General features: G+C 53.2%; 1 protein-coding gene across 17 annotated transcripts; it reads right to left on the bottom strand.

Annotated features, from left to right (window-relative positions):
* Positions 1-2,412: 2,412 nt before the first annotated feature.
* On the bottom strand, positions 2,413-14,520 carry CDK16 (cyclin dependent kinase 16). 17 transcript variants are annotated; one of them, XM_063804499.1, is made up of 18 exons: positions 14,241-14,494; positions 13,744-13,995; positions 10,025-10,144; positions 8,650-8,857; positions 7,891-8,024; positions 7,666-7,791; positions 7,519-7,575; positions 7,308-7,422; positions 6,544-6,638; positions 6,383-6,445; positions 6,008-6,131; positions 5,707-5,827; positions 5,501-5,598; positions 5,311-5,416; positions 5,187-5,229; positions 4,942-5,032; positions 3,768-3,845; positions 2,413-3,392 (listed from the first exon to the last, which is right to left on the bottom strand). In XM_063804499.1, exons 4-18 carry the CDS (start codon positions 8,849-8,851, stop codon positions 3,352-3,354), a joined length of 1,494 nt encoding a protein of 497 aa, XP_063660569.1. In that variant the 5' UTR covers positions 8,852-8,857; positions 10,025-10,144; positions 13,744-13,995; positions 14,241-14,494; the 3' UTR covers positions 2,413-3,351. The 17 variants fall into 17 exon arrangements, with proteins under 17 accessions (XP_063660569.1, XP_063660565.1, XP_009437269.1 ...); XM_054676767.2 differs by lacking the exon at positions 2,413-3,392 and adding an exon at positions 3,421-3,681 and having other exon boundaries at positions 10,063-10,144; positions 14,241-14,520; XM_063804495.1 differs by lacking the exon at positions 10,025-10,144 and having other exon boundaries at positions 14,241-14,359.
* Between the last annotated feature and the right edge of the window lie 1,255 nt (positions 14,521-15,775).

Raw genomic sequence — 15,775 nt, 5'->3', positions numbered from 1 at the left:
GGTGGAGCTGCAGTTTAAACTTGAGAAATCTGGTTCCAGAGCTGTGACCTTAAACACCAGGCCAAACATTCTCCAACCGTGTGGTCCCAGTGGTCCCAGCCTGTCTACCGGTCCAAAAATCCTCTTGGGGTTTCACAAAATGAAAACTATTTTCACAATACTTTTTCACTCTCATTCTCTCAGGGGTGTACAGTGTGATTATCCAGAGGCTTCTGAATCCAGAGGCTATATGACATAAGCAAAAACTCTTTTGAATATCTTAAACTTTTAAGAACATAAAGGAATCCCGAGACCCAAAGTTTGAGAACCCTTGGACTAGGCCAGGGTCTCTCAACCTCAGCACTGTTATTTCTTTGTTGTGGGCATTGCAGGATGTGTAGCAGCATCCCTGGCCTCTACCTACTAGATACCAAGTAGTACCCCTCAGGACAACCAAGTGTCTCCAGACATTACCAAATGTCCTTTGGGGGAAAAATGTCTCTGGTTGAGAACCACTGCTCTAGGCTATGTTATTCTTTCCTCTGCTGGGGCTGCCAGTCCCGTTGATGATGACTTTAATTTCGAACCTCCCTTCCCCCTCACAATCTCATAATTTACCTATTTTCAGTTAATCTCTGCGGGGCAGGGATTGTGTCTTTATTACTGTGATTCCAGCCCCCAGCCCAGACCTGGCATAGATGAGGGGTCACAAACTCAGTTGTGTAAGCTCTGGGTGAGGAAAGGGAGCAGGCCTTTCACTTAAGGGTCCCCAAAGAAAGTGGCATTTGAGTTGAGTCAGACACATGGCAGATAGCTGCTCTTTAAGCCCAGTTGAATCTTGTCAGATTCTCTGAATTGATTCTCCCCATTGCCCCTCTGCAGACTCCCCCTCCCCATTTATCTGGGCAGCCAGGTAAATCCAAGAGACCTCCTTTCCCAGCCCTAGACCGTTTTTTTTTTTTCCCACCTTCCAGAGGCCAACCTCTGCCCACACCAGTGACCCTACCACTTCCCAGAGCAGTTGGGTGAGTTCTAGACCTTTTAAATCCAGCCTGGCAATCCTGTCCCCCTTTGCAAGGCCCTCCTTTTCCCATCCTCCCTTGCTGCCAGAAGTGGCCATGTCATCTGATTCTAGCCAAGAAATGGCACAGGAAGTCTGCTGAGGAGCTTGTGGAAGTTCCAGCCGTTAAAAGAACACAGACAGGTAAGGAAGGTGTTCTGTCTTCCCTGCTTGCTTTTCCATCTCTGGGGACATGGCAGTCATCGTGGCACCATGAGGCTGCAAGCTGAAACATCACTAAAGTGCTTAGAAAGACACAGTAGAGGCTGGGCTTGGTGGCTCACACCTGTAATCACAGCACTTTGGGAGGCCGAGGTGGGTGGATCACTTGAGGTCAGGAGTTCGAGACTAACCTGGTCAATATGGTGAAACCCCATCTTTACTAAAAATAAAAAATTAGCTGGGCGTGGTGGTGCACGCCTGTAATCCCAGCTACTCAGGAGGCTGAGGCAGGAAAATCGCTTGAACCCAGGAGGCAAAGGTTGCAGTGAGCCAAGATTGTGCCACCACATTCCAGCCTGGGCGACAAGAGACTCTGTCTCAAAAAACACACACACACAGTAGAGTGATTAGAAGTTCATGGGCCCCCACCACTGGGCTTTAGTAAACAGCCACTTAATTAGGGTTGCCATTACTTGCAGTATTTGCCTGGCCCTGCTCACCCCACCTCTTCTGCTTAGAAAACAATCCTTGGCTTTGCCCAAGATGGTGGGACTGGGGCTGGAACTCACAGGACAAAGAAAATAAAAGTTTCAATTATTCTCATACCTGAGGGCAAACCCCAGGTTGTGTCATTGATCCCTGGCCTCTTGCAAACTCTCTCACCCATGCCCATGGTTTCTGTTACTTCCTGGACACTAATAATTGAAATTTCCAGGTCCATCTATGGCCCCACTGCTTAATTTGATCCATGTATTAAAGGATTTCTCTACCTATTCAGTGGTCCAAAATCTACCCCCTACCGTCCTGAACATTCCCTCCTCTTCATGGTTTCCTAGTCAGATGGCCATACTGGGCCTTTGCCTCATCTTCCCATCCATGGTTCTATTGGGCCGTCCAGTGTCTTTCAAACATCGTCTCTCCACTCCCCTGCTTCCACCCTCTTATCAGGCTTCCTCATATTCCTGGGCAAATCTAACTCCCCTTTCTGCTTCTCAACCCATCAACACCATTCAGCCTGCCCTACCTGCTTCAACTCCATGTTCTACTGTTACATATGCAATACCTTAGATGCCTTTTTCATAGTCGTGACGTGTCCCTGGCCCACTCCCAGTGTTTTCCTAGACAATGGTGATGAGGTATGAATTCTCCAAGGTCCCAATAATCACCCCAGCTCGGCCACCCTCCACCCCTACAGGGATTTGCAAGCAGGCTTTTCACTTTAGACTTTTTAATATTTCATACAGCGATTATGGTGCATTCAGGAACCCAACCCCCCAAACCCACTAGGAGGGCTCCCACCCCTGCCCTCCCACCCCATTTCAGGGCCCCAGGGCTTAGGGTGGAGGAAGGGGAGGTAACCACCCATCCAGGGACTGACCCTGGAGACTGTCCCTGCCCTGCCTCACCCTCCCCAGGAGATAGGGGGCAACACCTGGGCACAACCCCTCACACCCCCCTCCCCCAACCCTGCTTGTGCACATATGCACATTATGGCTCCTCGCTGAGCTGGTCAGTTCCTGGCAGGGCCCCTACCCAACAGCACCGAGTGGGATGGGAGCAAGGGGACTGGGCTGGGGAGACCCTGAGAAGGAAGGAGGCCCCAGCTACGGGACTGCAGGAGAGAAAGAGTGGGGCCCCCCACCTTGTCCATTTCCCAGAGTCTCTGGTAGTCCCCAGATCCCCCTGCAGCTGGGGATGGCGGGCGGGGGTAGGAAGGCGAGTGGCTGTGGCATGCTTTCCCATAGCCAATCCCAGGGTCTGGTGATGATCAGGGTTCCAAATAGGGGCTGTGTCCCTGTCTCTGAAAGGCTGGGAGCAGGGCTTCATTGCACAAAATACCGTGGGAGGGCCACACGCAGGGGGTGGGGCCCAGCCAGTCTGTATACAGAGATATTGCATTTAAAAAAAACGAAAATCTCATTTAAAATAATTAAAAAAAAAAAAAACAATGAATGAAACAAACAAAAAAAAGGCCCACACAATATGAGGCAGGTGGGGCAGGCAGGAAAGCAGGCAGAGGATGCCTCAGACTCAAGGCATTGTCACCATCTTGTCTGAGTCGAGATCCCCAGCCTGGGCTAGCTCTGGACCCCTGGCTGGCCGTGGGGTAGTGGTCCAGGGGGCTGGTATGATGGGGGGTAGACCTGGCCTCAGTGTGGGAGGCTGGCACGGCCATGCTGTCCACCGGCAACTACCAAGACAGAGACAGACAGACCAAGTGAAGGAGTGATGAGAGCTTTGTTAGCACCCAGCAGACAGGCCAATGGGTGGGTTGACAGGCCAATGGTGGGGTGTTTGGGCAGGCAGCAGGGGACAAGTGGGCAGGTGAACATGGCTCAGGCAGGTAGGCAGAGAGTAAGCAGGGAAGATGTAGTTGGGGGCTGCCCTGTGAGGGGTGTGGCATCCCTCCAGCCGCTGCCTGCTGGGGCCTCGGTCTGTGGCTTAGAACTCGGTGTCCACCACACGGAAAGCTGGCCTGCCTGTGGGGGAAAGCAGAGCAGATGGCTGTTGGTGGGTAAGCAGGTAGGTGGGTGGGGCAGGGAGGAAGACAAGGGGCTATACCTACCTGAGTCAGGCATCGACGAAGACCGAAGGCTGGCCTCCTTTTGTAGCTGAATCTCCTTTAGTGCAAATATGGAAGTAGCTACAGATGGGGGAGACATAGAAGTGGGGGATGACCCATGAGGTCATCTAGGACCAGCCCCATATGACCCCATGGGAAGAATTAGAAAAAGCTGCCCCTTCTCTGAGAGGCTTGACCTTCATCTGTCAAACAATTCCATACACAAACCAGCTACAACCAGGGAAGATGAAATATGGACTATTACATGACACAAAGAAATCATTATTAATTTTGTCAAGTGAATTATGGTATTGCAATTACCACCTGTTAAGTCTAGGTGATGGGTGGTGTTTGGGGTTTGCTTTATATATTAATCCAGTGGGAAGATAGGGAAAGTGAGCAAATGTTTTTTGTAGGTTTGATAATAATATTGTTGTTTTAAAAAAATCTTTTATAGGTATATGCTGAAATTATTTAAGGATAAATGCTATGATGTCTGGGATTGGATGTGATTCAAAATAATCAGAGAGAATATAGATAAAACCAGATTGACCATGAATTGATGACTCACTGGAGTACTTAGGGACTCATCATATTACTTTGACTAATATATAAATACATATATTTGAAAATATCCATATTAAAAAGTTTTTAAAAGCCAGATATAAAAAGAGAACATCACATGTGATTCTATTTCTATAAAGTACAAGGACAGAAAAAACTTATCCTTGTTAGAGGTCAAAACAGTGGCCACCCTTTGGGAAGGGGCTGGGAATAACTGAAGGAGATGCAAGGGAGCTGGGGGTGGGGAGCTTTTAACATTCTGTTTCTTGACTTTTGTGCTAGTTACAAGGATGTGTTTCATTTATGAAAATTCATTGTATAGTATACTTATGATTTGTGCATTTTTTAGCGCATGTAAGGAAATGTCTACTTTAAAAAAAGTAAAGTGCTATTGCATATATTTTTATGTATGTTTTAAATTTTTCATGAAAGGTAAAAGGAACTGAAAACTAAAAAATGTTTTCATAACAAATACAACCCATCACACACGTGAACAAGATGTCCCCCCACGTAGAGGTGGCACAGCCAGAATCCTACACAACCCGCCAGCTGGCCCCAGCAGTCCTGTTTCCCAGTCCCCACACTGGCCAGTCCATTCCCCAGCTCCACTCACTGTCAGGAAGTTTGTGGATCCGCTCCCCCAGACTGAGGAAGAATGGATGTTTCATGGCATCCTCTGCGGAGATCCGATTTCGACCCTCAAACTGAGTGGGGGTGGGGGGAGGGGGATAGTATTGATATCTTCAACAAGTAGGTCTCTCTGCCCACCTCAGACCCTGCCCCTGGTTTGGGGGGGGGGTCCCTGTTTCCCCACACTTGGAATCCCATACCCCCAAGGCTGACCCAAGGTGGTCTCACCTGCAACAGCTTGGTGAGGAGGTCGGCCCCGTCGCTATCAAGTCTGCCACAAGGACAAAGAGACCTGATTTAAAATGAGTTTGGACACTCTGGCCCCTAACGCCCACCCACCCACCAGCCTCACCGGGGTGCGTGGCTCAAAAGGGCCTCGGCTCGGTACTTGGGGTAGTTGTATGTCTTGAACTCCTCGTTGGACAGGATGCCTGGCCACGTCTCCTCAGTTGGGGTTCCTAGTAGGGAAGAGGAGTTATCCCAAACATTTCACAGGTCCTCCCTGTGTGTCTCCACAGCGCCTAGGGCCCATGCCTCCTCACCTAAGATACGGAAGATGAAGTGTAGCTGTTCCTCCACCGTGGAGCCCGGAAAGAGGGGACGGCCTGTGGCCATCTCATAGAAGATGCAGCCCACACCCCTGGGCAGGGAGGGCACAGTGAATAGAAAGGCAGCTGGCTGGGTGGCTGTTGTGACCAAGCCACCCCCTTTACCACGTGGCCCCTGCCACACTTCCACCTGTCCTTACCACATGTCAATCTGAGTGGAGTAGTCCGTGGACCCAAGCAGGATGTCAGGGGGCCGGTACCACAGTGTCACCACCTCATTGGAGTATGTCTTTGTTGGGATTGACTTGGCTCGGGCCAGGCCTGGAAATCAGAGAAAGGACAGCTAGAATGAGGGAGTCATGGGCAAAGTCTCGGGGAGAGTGCAGTTGAGACTGAGGGTGTCCTAGGCAAAATCTGGCAAGGCTGAAGGGAAGTGAGACTAAGTGGTCATGGGAAAGTAGGAGGCTGGGGAGCCAATAAGAAAGGGGAGGCCAGTGGTACCAAAGTCAGCCAGCTTGAGCTCTCCCCTCTCGTTGATGAGCAGGTTCTGGGGCTTGAGGTCTCGGTGTAGCACCTTCTGCCGGTGGCAGTAGGCCAGGCCACGGAGCAGCTGGAACAGGAACAGCTGGGGACCCAGGAATGGCAGGCAGAGGTCAAAGACTATCCACTAGCCCGACCCCCAGCAGGCACTGCTCCCCTCCCAAACACAGACACTAGGCCCAGAGCCTTGTCACACAAAAGAGGACAGGGTCCCAGTGCCCTCCAAGGGCTCCTAGCAAAAAAAGCCAAAGGGAAAAGTCCGTTTCTGGGAGATTTGTGGGTTGGAGTGGATGAGTGGGGGCCCCCTTGTGCCCCTGCTTCCTGCCCCACACCCACTTTCACGTTGTGCATGTTGATGATGTTCCCACAGTCATCCAGGTACTGCTTCAGGTCCTTGTCCTGAGGAAAGAAGAGGTGGTACAGGAATGAGGGTTACTTCCTATGGCTCCTGGCCTTCTCCTCACCTCCCCCTGGGACCTACTGCCACTCAACCTTACCAGGTACTCAAAGACAAGGGTGAGGGACTTCTCCGTGTGGATAATGTCATGTAGCGTAACGATGTTGGCGTGTTTGAGGTCCTTGAGCAGGGACACTGCAGGAAGCATGGGAGTGGGACAGGGGAAGAGTCAGGGTCCTACCCTCAGGACAGAGGTGAGGACAAGGACTAGAAAGGGACAAGCCCAGGTTTTCTTTCTTTCTCTAGACAGTTCAGGGTAATGCCTCGGAGCCACCAGCTCTAACCCGCCTCATGCCAGAAGGAAGTTGTGTCTCCATGTTGCAGATGTGGAAAATAAGACTCAGAGGAGAGTATGGAGCAAGAACCTGGGATTGCAGCCCCAGGCTCATGTGACACTAGATTTTCATAACCTGTTTTTGGTTTCTGGGAAGGGGCCTGGCTCCAACCCTCAGTACATAGGCCTGCAGCATTGTGTGAAATCGAATTTGCACACTAAATTTCAGTGCAATTCAAATTCATTCCATGTGATATTCTGACTAGAAATTGTTACAGTAAATAAATTGGTGAGCACTTTCAGGGGTGTTCTCAGAACCAAACCCTGGTTTGCAATTCATCTACCTTTTATCCAAATGGGAACAGATTCCTGGTTACCCTGATTATTACCTGGATATGTGGGTGACAGGCATTCCCATGAAAGCCAGAGTGTTTTGGGGGGTCTTAGAACCAGTCTTTGTTCTCATTATGGAGTGTGTGCGCCAGGGGTGGGTTGGGGAAGCCTGGGGCAGATGGGATGGGGGTGTGTACCTTCCCGGATGGCGGTGCAGGGTGCCCCCTCTTCATGTTCCAGTCTGATCTCCTTGAGTGCCACAAGGTTGTCTGTGAGCTTGCTTTTGCCTTTGTAGACGGTGGCATAGGTACCCTGGAATGTGAGGAAGTGTGACAGGAGAGGTGCTATGAGATTCCAGGAGTTCCCACTGACTTCATCCCCACCATGGACCTCCTATTTGCCTCTCACCTCGCCCAGCTTGTCCAGCTTAATGTAGGTCTCCAGTTTCCCAAAGCCAATCTCAGACTGTGGGACAAATGAGGCAGGTTGAAGCTGGCTCAGGAGAAGGGTCTGGGAGAGGAGAAAAAGGAGAGGACGGGAACAGAAGGTGCTTACTAGGCTGACACGACGGAGGCGGCGGCTGAGGGGCTTGTCAAAGATGGGGCTATTGAGGGTCAGCTTCTCCAGGTAGCCCTCAGGCAGCCGGATATCAGCTGGTAGCGATAGGCGCTTGTTGATGTCCTAGCAGGTAAGGCAAGAGAGAAACAGGATCATGAGCTCCACCTCCCCAGGTCCAACCCCCTTTTCCAGTTCCTCCACCATCCAGACGGGGTCAAGCACCTCAGTGGAGATCTTGCGTGGGGGATGGTTGCGCATACGCACTCTCACTGGAGACTGCACCTCATCCGAGGACGTGGCTGAAGCCTGGTCACTCTCCCCATCAGACCCCATCTTCAAGTCCTCGTGCACAATCTCTGGTGGCAGGGAGAGGGGTAGGGCAGGCCAGGTGGGGTCAGGAACCACAGGACACCCCATCCCCCACGAAACATATTCCATCATCACACATGTGTGCACGTGGCCCCCAGAGGAAACCTGGAGTCCCTCGGGGAGAGGGTGATGTACCTGAGCCCAGGGAAGCTCAGGTACATCTAGGGCAGGTTGAACTGGGGGGTGGGGAGGCAAAAGTCACCTAGTGGAACCCTTCCTTCCAAGGGCAAGCTGAGCTCAGAGCTGGCAGCTAGGTGGTGGCAGGGGAAGCCAAGGGTCCTGGGAAGGCAGGCCCAGGGCAGGCAGGTACCAGAGGACTGAGGAGGCCATCATAGAGGGCAGAAGGGCAGAGGGAGCCTTGGGGCAGCTGTGACAGGCAAGGCACCTTCTGTCCCCCACCACGGGGCCTGGGCAGAAAGGCAAGAAGAGGAGCGCAGATGGACAGATAGACAGACGGTGTTGAGAGAAGATGGGAGGGAAGGGGGAGAAGAGAGCACATGGGGGGCAGAGAAAGGGCAGAAAATTTAGAGGAAAATGAGGAATGTGACCAGGAGGCAACACCTGGGAAGCAGCCTGGGGCCATATGGGAGAGGGGATAGCCAGTGGACCCACCTGGTGCAGAGCTGAGTGGGCCCCGTGCAGAACGAAGTTCCCCAGGAGCAGCACGTGTGGGGGCCTCTCCAGGGTCACTGCCGCCACCACCACCACTCTCATCCAGGCCTATCTGCTCAGGGGCACCATTGGTCTTGTCTATGCCTCGGCCACCTCGGAGTGTCATTGACAGCTGCCGTTTGATCTTCTTCATCCGATCCATGGCGATCTGAGCAAGGGACAAGGATGGAAATGGGTCTCTTATTAGCATTTGCTTTATCACCATGGGTTCCCTAAAGCCCACAGCCTAGCAGGGGGCACTGACATGAACTTGTCAGTGCTCACTCAACCACTACGGACCCCAGAGCCACTCAGGAGTTCTGGAAACCCAGCATGGATGGGGATCTTTGTCAGTACCTGCCCACCCACACAGCCAGCCCCACTGGGACCCTGCTCCTACGTAGCCCACCTGAGTTCTCAGATTTAGGTGGCTGATTGAGGGCAAGGGCCCTAACGATGGATTGTTGGGATCTAGGGGAAAAGCCCCACTGCAGGAGCAGAAGGCTCCATTGCAGATCTTCTCAGGTACAGCTGCAGTGATGGGCCCAGCCATGGGTCGGCCAGGGCGTGTGCCCAGAATTGAAGGATGGGTGACATGGCCTCGAGCACGGCCATAGAGTGGCATAGTTCCCCTAGCACCACCCTCAAAGGCCAAGGCAGACTATTCCCTGTGGCCACAGGGACCCTCTTCCTGACTTCTCTAGCACTCATCGTCATGACAACCACTGCATCATCCCATTCATCTACCCAGGTGGGGGGGGGGGAGGGGAGCGTGTGTCAGGGTGTCCTGCCCAGACCCAACCACTGGGTGGGATTGTGTGGAGGGCAGGGGGGTCTCAGTGTACACCAGCTCTTCTCAGAGCTGCCAGAAAGGTTTGATCAGGTTAGGACCCCTAGGGTCCAATCTAGACTTTTACAAGCCAAGTCACATTTCTCCTCTACTCAAGAATGTACATTTCTCATCACCCCAAATACACGCCCCAGTCCTCAATGTGGCCCACAGGTGTTTCTTTACCTCATTTGCCCCTATTGCCTCTTGCCCACGGCCCCCCCCCCACACCCCCCCGCCATCATTCCTAGTTGCTGTTCTGCAACCACACCCAGTAGAGTCCCACCTCGGGGCCTTTACACTGGCTGTTCCTGGTACCTGGAACACCCTTCCCCTAAATTTCGAAATGGCTCACTCCCCTCTCCCTTTGGGCCATTGCTCAAAGGTCACCTTTTTCATGAGGCCTCTGTGAATAACCCTATTTAAAATCTCAACCATCCCGAACTCCCTCACCTTGCCAGTTATCCCCCCAGCACTCATTACCTCCTCAGAAATGACACCACCTACTTATTGGTTTCTTTAGTCTTTACTGTCTATCTCCTCACCGCCACAACTAGAAGATCAGCTCCGCCAGGGTAGATTTCTGTGTTTAGGTCACGGCTATATCCTGAGGACCTGGAATAGTGACTGACACAGAGTAGATGCTCAAAAAGTGCTTATGGCAGAAATAAGTGAATCAGGGGGCTGAGGGCCTAGGACCAACCTCTGCTGAGGTGATGAATCCCTGCTATTCATTGAACAACCCTAAACAAGGTAGCCCAGGGATGCTGGCATCGACAGGAAGATGACCTAGATGGATTGCTGAAGGGAATGGGGCCACCAAAAGGCTTAGGCCAGCCGTCTTCTGCTTCCTCTTGGGCTCTGGGCCAGCAAGGAGGGGGAAAGACCTGACCCAGGAACCATCTGGACTCACAGCAGGGCCTAAGATGGCCCTGGGCCCAAGGGAAGTAGAGCTAGATAGGAGGTCGAGGATGAGACTGGGGCTGGATTTGAGGAGAGAAATGGGTCATCTGCTACCTTGAAATCAGGTGCTTCCCCCAGCAGTTCTCACCCCCATCTGGCTGAACTCACTATCCCCAGGAGGGGTAGGGGCCACCCTAGCAGAAAGACCTCAGATACAGGATGAGGTCCATCCATGGAGAACCCAGGATAACCACAAAACATCCTGACCTGGGAGGCTGAATACTGGGCCTAAGGCAAGGAAGGTAAAGCATGGCCAGCTCCCAAAGACAACCTTGTGTCCCCATATGGCACAGATACCCAGTTGCTTTGCATGTTGTGACAGGGAGTAGGGGAGGGGCTGGGGGAGACTGGAAGTAGGGCTGAATGGAGGATGGGGAGGAAGCCAGGAGGAGCCATGGGTCCACGACCTCTAACTGGAAACCCCAAGGGCTGGACATGCTCTGGAGTTCAGTTTTTTGGGATTTTAGGAAGATGGGGTGTAAAATCTGTATATCACATAACACTCCCAGAAAGGGGGATGGGGGGCTCAGACAAGCCCCTGTGAACAGAGATAATTGAACACTTATACGCAAGGAAACTTTTAAATATCATTTCAGTTGAATGAGCTTTTTAGATTTCAAAAAAGGAGGGAGCAAGAAACTGGACATAAAACCTTACCCCAAAAAAGGCACATGTCCTGCCTGACCCTTCCTGATCCCCAAAGACATACACCCATCCTCAGACTACTCTCATACTCAAGGATACTCAACACACCGACCACTAAGGACTTGGTCTTCGCACCCTATGTCCTGATCCCCATTAATACACGCTAGACCCTCAAGGAGGCCTCACTACATCTTACCTGCTATTATCTCATATACTCATCAGCATTCAAAGCCCTAACACATAACATACCGCCCTGAACTCTGTCAGCACACACTCAGCCTCCGCTAAGTAACTCTTGCCACCACATTCTTGGGCCCCTCCCTGCCTAGCTGCTTGTTACCTTCTCCATAGTACTGACTCCCCTCATTAACGTACTGTTCCCCCTACATGATTCTGACCTCTATTAACATGCACTTGGGGTACTCTATAGCTGACCCACATTAGCACTCACTGGACCTTCTTCATGCTGCTCTGAATGCTATTAACATAAAGTGAACCTTACAGATAGATCTCTAACCAGTGTTACCCACACTCAGGCCCCTTCACAGCTACGACCATCCTTAACACACATTCCAGTCCTTCCACTGTCCTGTCCCCTCTGTCAGCACAAACTGAGTCTTCACTCAGGCCTGATTTCTATTAGCACACGCTGGGCCTCACACAGTCCTGCCTCCCCATTAGTGCACCCTGAACCCTTACTCAGCCCTATTCCGCAGGGACACACAAACACACTGTTCTACCATGGCCTGACCCTCATTAATGCACACAGGTCTCATTCAGCCCTGACTCCCATTAGCACACACTTCAGCCCTCCCTAGCTGTAATCCACTTTAGCACACCGAGATCATCACACATTCCTGTCCTCTATTGCTCTCTGCTCAGAGATATCTCCACAGATATAATCCTTGTTGGTTCACACTTAGATCCCTTCATGAAAGCCCTGATCCCCCTTATTACACACTAGATCCCCTCCGCAGCCCTACCCCCGAGTAGCACCCCCTGGAACCTCAACATACTCCGGTCCTCCGCGGACACAAGGGCACAATCTTCACAAGGTTCTGATGCTTATTAGCATATTCCAGACTTCACACAGCTGACTCTCGAAATAGCACACATTGAAGTGCCTCTATGTCTCTAAACCCACATTAGCAACCACCAGTACTTCTATTACCCTGCTCCTTCCTAGTGTGCCCTCGAGACTCACATTCCCTGTGTCCATGGACACACTCACACCTCACATCACCTTGACCCTTCGTCCACTAAGCCTCTGACAGTGCTAAGACACTTCCTTCCCCACCACTCCTTCCTGGGCCCAGACAGACACGCAATTCTCATCTCCTTTAGGCCAGGCTCAGATATTCCACAGTCCTTCCTCCGTTAGATACCCTCAGGTCCTTCCTCCACTCTGCCCTCATTAGCATATACTGGGTCCCAAACTACCTAGACCTTCGAGGCCACAGGCATACACCCTCTACAGCCATGACCCCCACTGGCGCACACACCACACTCGAGTCCTTCAGCTACCTGCCCTCCACAAGCACACACTGCATTCTCACACACTGCAGGCCCCACGGACAGACACGCAGTATTAACACCATCCAGGGCCTCATCGCCACGCACCAGGCCTCAGAGCCCTGACCCCACCAACACACGTTCTGGTACCTGTGCCACCCTGTCCCCCATGAACACACACCGGGCCTCTCTGCGGACATAATCCCTATGAGCATGTCTTAGAACTTCCTCGACACCCTACCCCCCGTTATACACCATCGGGTCCCTCACCCGCTCCGCACCCCGCCCTCCTTCCACAAGCACACACGGGGCCTTGAACCTTACACGACTTATTGGCGTGAGGCTTACTGCCACATGCTCCGACCCCCATCAGCAACCCCCCCAAGTCTTTCACCCCATTGTCACCCATTTCCACACCCTTTGGTCCTTTGATTCCCCCTGGTCCCCACTAGCACCCACAGCACTACCCAACCCCAGCTCCCAGGACGGGCCCAGGGCGGGGCCAAGGTCAGGGAGGCCCCAAATGACCCCCCGCTCCGGTGCATTCTGGGAAATTCGCCGGGGGTGGGGGCACCTGCCAGCCCCGCAGCCCAGACCCCTGGGCACCGCCCGAGGTGGGTTCTGAAGGAGGAGGGGCAGCCTCCACGCCTCGGGGACGCGCTCACCGGCGGGGGCGCGCGAGCAACCTCAGAGCCGCGGGGCCGGCGCGGCGGCGCCTGGGGCGGCGGCCCGGGATGAGGCCGCGCGACCTCCTTCTCCTCCTGTTCGCCGCAGGCGCCCGTCCCAGTAGTCTTCAGCCATGGTTGCTGGGCCCGGGCCGCCGCCGGCTGAGGAGGAGGAGGCGGCGGCGGCGGCGGTGGCTGAGGCGGAGGCGGCGTCCCGCTCAGCCGGCCATGAGCTTGGCCGCTGCGGGCGATGCCCCCGGACTCGTTGGCGCCGGCTTGAATCCGAGTGCTCACGGCGGCTCGCGGCTCAGAGCCGTCTGATCGCGGAGTGGCGGCGGATCCCAGGGCCGAACAGCCAACGGCCCAACCGCCGCGCGCGCCGCGCTCCGCGCATGCGCACGCAGGCGCTCGGAAGGGTGAAGTGGAAAGGAGGGGACTCACCTCGGACTGCATGTACCAAAGGACCCGTCCGCAGCGGGAGGGGACGCGGCCATCGCGAGCCCAGAGGAGGATGCGGCGCCAAGCCGGAGACGGCACCAGGGAGAACTGTGGAGGCTGTTTAGTACTCAGTTCCGATCTTGGCAGAAGTTTGCTAGCGCCTAGGTGAGCAGTGGCCAGTAACCTGGCGCGTCAATCACCACTCGCTCCCCCTACTCCGTCTCACTTGGTACATCCCCATGGTGGCAAACGGGACTTTTGCAAGGAGGAAAAAAGACAAATGAAGCACTCAGTTCTAGTCCCTTGAGGTGCTTGGGGAGGAAGGCATTTTAAAGGTTCGCGAGAAGATGACTTTTCGAGGAGAGGCAGCCTGAAGAGTTATTGGCCTTTACCACCTTAGCTAGGACAGCCTATCCCCGCCCAACTGCCCCCTCCACCGCTACCTCATTCCCGTAGTGAACGTGTGCAGCCCCGCCCTTTGAGGTTGTCGCCCAGCCAACCTGATTTGCTCTCTGTGGCGAGGCCGAGCAAGAATAAAGGGCGTGGCTGACTGAAGAGGCGTGATTTCGCTCTCTACCCGACTCCGCACGCCTCCGCCCAGGTTTCATAGGTTTTCACCGTCGGCGGGGGTGGGGTCTCCTTTTTGTTCTGAGCTCCTCCTTCGCTATAGGCCAATATTCCGCAAGGTGATTGGTCATAATTGCGCTCAATCGAGTCTCGTCCCGCCTTTAGCCCGCCCTCCATCTCATACAGCGGGCCTCCCGGGGTGGAACCCGGGCTGAGAAAGGAGGAAAGAGGCGGATCCTTAGAGGCGCAGGAGCCGCTACTGCGCATGCTTGGAACTTCGAGCGGGGCGGAGCCTCTTTTCTGCCTCACACGAGTATTTGCATAGGCGCCGTGCGTTGGATTTTCCTGCCACCTCTCTTGCCCGGCACAGCCCCGCCCGTGCCTCCCCTCACTCTGAGGGTTTTTTGTTTTGTTTTGATGTCAGTCAACACAAGTAGAACACTCCGCGGTTTTATTTCCATTTTATTTATTGGGCGCATGTTGTGTGCCAAGTTACTACCAGGCCGACCTAATCCTTCACTTCCTTCTGCCTGGAAAACCACACTATCCCAAGTCCAGCTCAAAGGGCTGCAACCTCCAGCAGGCCTTCTGGCACATCCTTACACTACCCTGTTCCAAGGCAGCCTCCCCGCCTCTTCCGGGCTTCCCTTTATGGCAGCCTTGATCACACCAGTTAGGATTTTCAGTAAGGTTTACATTAGTGAGATTTCCCGGGCCATGATGGGAGTGGAAATATTTGACAAAGATAAAAGTCCTCGCCTTGGCATAGAACAGGCCCATCACTTCTCTGACCTCATCTCTTCCTCTTCTTCCCCTGACTCACTGCCACCATACTAGCGCTCTTTCTAGCTGTTTCTGAGTGAAACGGGCACAATCCAGCCTCAGGGGTTTTGCATTTGCTGTGGTTCCCTTTGCCTGGAATGCTGCTGGCCCACATCCACGTGCCTCATTCTCTCACTTCTTCCAGGTGCTTGCTTCAAAGTCATCTCCATGAAGCCTTTCCGATTTAAAAATTCCTACCTGCACTGCCATCATTCCAGATCCCCAGATTGGGCTCTATTCCTCGCCTTTTGAAGAGCACTGATCAACTTCTAAGGTACAATTTGCTTACTGTGTTTATAATCTATTCTGGGTGTCAACCTAGCAGAACGTAAACCCCAAGAGGACAGGGATCTTTGTTTTATCCACTGCTGTCTCACGTGCCTAGAAAGTGACTGGCACACAGCACACAACAAATGTTTGTTGAATGCCTGCCAGAGCAGGCCAAGAAAATAAAATGATCAGAAGGAGGTGGGCAAATAGTTCCAGGCAATGACAAGAGAAACCTTTGTCCCACCCTATCCTTTGTGGCTGCTGGGTGCAGGGGGCTCGGTGCAATGACGCAACCCCCGCCTGCTAAGCCCTGATCTCCCATCTGGCTGGTGTTACAATGGTAGACAAACCGCAGAAGTAAAATGGAATGAGGTGG

Source organism: Pan troglodytes, chromosome X (assembly GCF_028858775.2).
Source record: "Pan troglodytes isolate AG18354 chromosome X, NHGRI_mPanTro3-v2.0_pri, whole genome shotgun sequence".
Lineage (NCBI taxonomy): Eukaryota > Metazoa > Chordata > Mammalia > Primates > Hominidae > Pan > Pan troglodytes.
This window is presented reverse-complemented; position numbering and strand designations above follow the sequence as displayed.